General features: G+C 32.8%; 1 protein-coding gene across 1 annotated transcript in view; it reads left to right on the top strand.

Annotated features, from left to right (window-relative positions):
* The first annotated feature begins 1,458 nt into the window (after nt 1-1,458).
* The window catches only part of LOC143085144 (neuronal membrane glycoprotein M6-a-like), a 63,010-nt gene continuing 58,468 nt past the window's right edge, over nt 1,459-6,000 (top strand). Inside the window, exon 1 of the mRNA XM_076261330.1 lies at nt 1,459-1,483. Coding sequence (XP_076117445.1) covers nt 1,474-1,483 — 10 coding nt within the window. The 5' untranslated portion in view covers nt 1,459-1,473. The remainder of the gene's footprint in view (nt 1,484-6,000) is intronic.

The following is a 6,000-nucleotide window of genomic DNA, read 5'->3' as shown; positions in this document are numbered from 1 at the left end:
AATTCATTCAAGTGTGTACAGCATCTAATTACATAATAACTAATTATGTAATAATTATGTCACAATGAAATTATCACAATTTGAAAGATTAATCTGTCTTCTTTCTTTTGGTACCTCATTTATAAAATATAAAGAAGGATGAAATGAATTACATCAGTTTAAAGTTTTCTGATTGGGAGTGACAAAATCTTTGTATTGTGCTACCTTAAGCAAAATAAGTATATAAGGACTTAGCCCTAGTCACAACGAACCCACGACACATCTATGCAGCGCCACGACATGCCATTTGGTCAAATTCCATGTCATCTGTGATCGTCGTACGACAGTCCCACGATATTTTGAGCATCTTGGGGCCGTCGTGTGTCGTGGAACGAAAATTGAACATGCACTTTTTTTTGATCTACGATTTTTTGTCGTGTCACTGTCTTGTGGCTGTCGTGAGAGTGTCTTACCACAGTCGTGCGATAAATAAATTGTTCATGGGTACCAACATAAACCATTTCAATAAAAACAATCCTACCACTGTCGCACGACTGTCGTACGACAATGCACGACTGTCGCAAGGCACTCGTGATTCACGCAGTCGCACGATTGTCTCACAAATACCAAATTTCGTACGATGCTCGCACAACATTAATAATGATTGTCTGTCGTTTTATTTAGAAGAAAACAATTCGGCGAGAATGAAAGTTTGGAAAAACATACCGACTGCCATTTAAAGAGGATGGCTATTCCATAGGAAAATATTGTCCTGTTATAGCGTTGATTCGAGCCCGTGAACAGTATAATAACCAGCGACATCCTCAAATAAATTTTCTGAACAATCATAATATAAACTAATACGAAAAACTTCGTTTACTTGGGCCGAACTTATAATGACACTGAACAATATTGAAGTCAAATAGAAAATTGGCACGCAATAAATCGGACTTTCTTAATAGTAGTTCGTGCGAGTGACCTACGACTGTTATGCGACCGTCGTAACAGTGGCATGACAGTTGTACGACAGTGACACAACAGTAACACGCGCAACCTTTGACATGAAAACCTGAAAAAAAACCAATTAAAGTACAATTAAAAAAAAATCTGTCGTGTACCCATCGTGGAACCATTGTGAAAGTGTAGCAGTCTAAAAAAAATACATCCGCTCTGATTACATTTATTGTCTTTTCCTTAAATAAAATTGATACGTATTTTCTCCAATCTGTCCATAAAACAGACTAAAAAACGTAAACAAACTTAAAACGATATATATTTCGTGTGTGTTATTTGCCCTCTAGGACAGAGGGGAAAATAGAAATGAATTGACATGTAAACTACACAATAACTCTTGTAATCTGAGTTGTCAGTAGCCCTTTAGTATTTTCTTTTATCATTATGAAAAGCGTATACTGTAGTTATACATACAAATGTATCTGTGTTTAGATCAGGAAGGCCTGTGATAAAATAGCCATGTATTCTGTATACAAAGCTATGCATGGAGGTAAGAAGATTTAGTATTTCTTCACTTTTTAGTTTCGAATTCATAGTTAATACTGATTAAATTCAATTTACAATCTAGATCTGAACCCTGGTTTGATCGTCATATTTCAAAATTTTATTTTAGATTTTTCGTTAATGTAAGCATAAAGCAACTAAGGAAATGGATACAAGTGCACGTTCAAGATTTCTCTGAGAGCAATGTTTACGGAAACATATCTATATATACATCTTGAATAGATAAATAAGTATCTTTTAAATATTGAGTGGGTTGCAGTACTAACTTGAAAATTTAGTTCCGTTTATATAAGGATGTAGTTTAAATGTATGCATCGCAGTAATTCGGTTAGGGAAAAATCATGAAATTATGTAACTTTAGTCTAGCCTAAAATCGATGTCTTATGACGAGTATCTTAGTTAATTATAAAATAAGTCAGAGACATATTCTTAAACATAAAGATTATCAGTATATGGTTGGATGCTAGCATTTTCGATTTAGCTTGGTTGAAGAATCTTCAAACTGGTAACAATCTTGTCCCTAAGAATAAGGGATACTTAGATAGGTATTACTATTGATTAGACCCCATCAATCACTGTAACAAATTATTCGTTCATTATTACAACTCTCTCCTCATAAAATGATCAATTACTTCCCAATTTATGTTACACTTTTATCATCAATTTCTTTATTATTGTAAGTGATCGCTATTTCAATTTGCATGGTGGTGATAATGTGATTACTTGCTTGATAATTGGATTATTTATATACTGTGGCTATAGTTCTAATGTACATGCACTTTTATCATATAGACATGTGACTAGGATTAAAATCTTGAAGTTGTTACATGTAAGAAAAGAAAAAAAGTAAAGTGGTTCTTTTAGAGCTAATCATAAACACAAATGAACATTTCGATTTTCGAGGTATGTTGAAAAGATGTGGAAATTCTCTCTTTTTTTTATTGTGGGGGGGGGGGGGTGGGGTGGGGGGGTGGGGGGGGGGCAAATTCACATCATATATTCATGGTATATTGCAACAACACCAGATGAAGTTAAATTCGCATGATTTAAATATTTGTAAGTATATATATTAATATATATCCTGGGCTTACTATCTGGTCCGAGGACACAGTTGGATAGTAGTGGTGTGGACAGTGTATAACTTGCAAATCTTTTTCATACACCTTCCACATTAATTTTTTAATCTTGCATGCCTAAAATAGTAAGTAAGGGGGGGGGGGGGGGGGCTATTGAAAAATGTTTCGGACAATATGAAGATTTAGGTAAAGTACTGATTTGGTCCAGTTTGAAAGGGTAAAAAATTAGTATGTCTGAAACTGTCTAACTTAAATTTTTAGTAAGGGTCGATGGATGTTATTTTCCCCAAAAGTAGTACGCAACACTGTAAAAATCTCATTTGGTAAGCTTAAGGGCAGGTGCAATTCTTTTAATTTGCGTTTTTTGTCTAAACGAAATAACTGTGTTCTCGGGCCGTCTGTTCAGCTATGAAAGTTGTAATAAATTTTATCAAGGAAAAACCTATACAACTACTTTGATTAACATAGATTTATTGATACTTATGGCCAGCAATTATATCTTTTGTAAATAAACGAATCCTTATATTATATAGATAAACTACAATGCAGTAGATATCATTACGTAATGTTTAAAAAGCGATGAAATAACCACGTTAAACAATGGGAAATAAAATATACAGTAGACTTCAAGATATATATTCAAATGATCAATGTGTATACTGTAAATACGTTAGCAAATCGATTCTTCAACTTCCGTCTTCCCAACCCAACTGGCAATATTTATGTAACACATTCTTTCAAGAATGTATGAAAAATAGGATACAGTTTCTTATAAACAAAACAGAAAGTTGACATAATATTTATTTATTATAACCACGGGTATACAAAATAAAAAAGATAGATTAGATATTACTTTTTCTTGTATTCAGCAATAACTCGTCTTTTGTGATAAAACATATGTCGCCTCAACATCTTGTGTTAGTATTAACAATATCTACAAGTAATAACTATGCGATGTTAAACAGACTAAACGTGAAACTATTCTGATTTACATGGGTATGAGTTACAAGCTGTGGCCAGAAAGTTACGAAGAGCCAGGTAGGAAGAGTTATCGTTCGTATTTATTTGAAATTCCTTGCAATGCAATTAGTTTTACGTCGTATCTCGTATAAAAGATGGTTAAGATGAGGAATGTTAGGTGATAACTAGAGAAATTGTCAAAACTATACTGTGTTAACAATTGTGGGAAACGGGATGAGAATATATAATAAATGACAATGCACTTTGGATTGTATATCCTGTGTCAACAATCATACAATTGTGTTACTGTATCACTTATAAACTGGAACAGACAGCCGAATCAATCATCACAATAATATTCAGTTCTTTTTTCAATTGTTTCCCTGTCCTTTCGCATTATACATGGTACAAAATTGAGTGTATACACGCAATAATCAAATACCTAATGGCTTTTAAAATACTTACTAGTCTACCGCATTTTATTATCTGCAAGTCAGCTTTTTTGATGTATAGAAAAATTCTAACTATTGGTAAACTATCATAGTATTTTTCATTATGCTTTATGTAGTACTGTATTTTAAGTAAAACGCTTTTTTCGTGACATTTGCTTTTAACGCGATAAAAAGTGAGAGGAACACGTTCTAAAGTAAATTAAAGTTTAACATCCCCGTGTTTTGAGGACAGATCTTTGGTATCTTTTAACCTGTGAATAAATACTCAAAATGCAGTACAATTATATTGTAACTGCCTTTATCACATATTTGTTACGAATACGTCTGGTTTTGCATATGCAATAACCTCAAAATTGCCCGGGGCAAAAATATAGAATAATCATACATTGTCTCGAAATATCAATGTTATTTGTACAAGGCTTAGAAACAGGTAGAAAGCGAGGCTGTGCCGAGCATTTCTACCTGTTTCGAGCCGAGTACAAATAACATTGATATTTCGAGACAATGTATGGTTATTCTTTATATACTGCAACTCTTATAACTCTTCTAAATAAAGTATTTAGGATAAAAACCATCATTTCTTAATTTTGAGCGGAAGACGTAAAATTTCCGCGAACCTATATGTTTTATTGACGTCATAAATAAAACTCTACGGAAACACATTGTCAACGTCATAAACAAGGTGATATACGGTCAGTGACTGTATATCACATATGAATATACGGTCAATGCAATTTGACTGCTTAGATAGCACAGCTGCAGTATATAAGACCATATTGATATTGTGCCCTGATTCTAAATGACGTGACGTCACTGTGTCCTTAACGACACGTTTGTGATAAAATGTTTTTAAGATTTTACCTTTTATCTTTCATTAAATTGTTATAATTGACCTTTGTTTTTCTTTTCTTCAGAAATTAAATATGTGATAAAAAGATTATAACATGTCTTTTCCATATTGGCCCTGGTATCATCCCTCGACCCATATCGGCCCTCGGCTAAAGCCTCGAGGCCGATATGGGAGTCTCGGGATGATACCAGGGCCAATATGGAAAAGGGCATGTTATAATCTATACTTATGTATCTAGTTATATTTGGATATATCATTTTGAATAGGACATTTATATTAATTCAAACATAATTTCTTAGTATCTACTGCATGGTGGGTCATGATTGATAATGCTAATTTTGTTTTGTTGTGTTGTTGGGTAGCTCATCAATGAAGTATTCAATATCAGTCCTGTATTCATGATATACACTTTAGAAATATTCGGTAGATAAGAATTATAAATACTTATATTTTAATGGATATTTAAACCATTAGCTGTAATGTAGAACATACTAAAGAAACTAGGAAGTTATTGTGTATCTCACTTTTATATAAGTATAATATATTATATATGTATAGTGACATTTCTACATGTATACTTAGAGTACTTAGTCTAATAATTTAATTTCCGGTTTACGCATAACTTTGCATTGTACGTTCCATCTCAAATTTCACAATGGGTTTTAATCTATTCTAGATATAAAGATATGCACAATTAATTGTTTGGCATTACATCAAAGAGCAAACAACAATAATAGGATGAAGTGCACAAACAATTCGATTTATGTAGCCTTGCGATCTTAATTCAATCGGAAAATATGAAAAATTAATAACATATTGACGTGATCTAATTATATATATAGAAAGTGAAAGTGTGTGCAATATTCGTTCACCTTTATGGGACATAAATCCAATTTACTGCCATTTTTGTCCAACCACGTGGAAACACAATACCTGAATAAATAAACAGAAACTACAAATTAAGCGAGAGTTTAAACTACTGATTATTGTTTGCCTATAATTAAAACTCATCTACCGTTCAATTTAATGGATATCAGTGATTTTATTCTTGGTGAAAATGTAACTGAATGAATTCCGGAAATGATGCGTAACCGTCTTTGGTACGGTAAGTAACTTCATTTTCAAAAGTGTCTGTAATATTTGCAAATAGACGTTCAGCAAACTA

The sequence above is a fragment of the Mytilus galloprovincialis genome, chromosome 8 (assembly GCF_965363235.1).
Source record: "Mytilus galloprovincialis chromosome 8, xbMytGall1.hap1.1, whole genome shotgun sequence".
NCBI lineage: Eukaryota > Metazoa > Mollusca > Bivalvia > Mytilida > Mytilidae > Mytilus > Mytilus galloprovincialis.
Note: the sequence above shows the minus strand (reverse complement) of the source record. Positions and strands in the feature narration are given on the sequence as shown.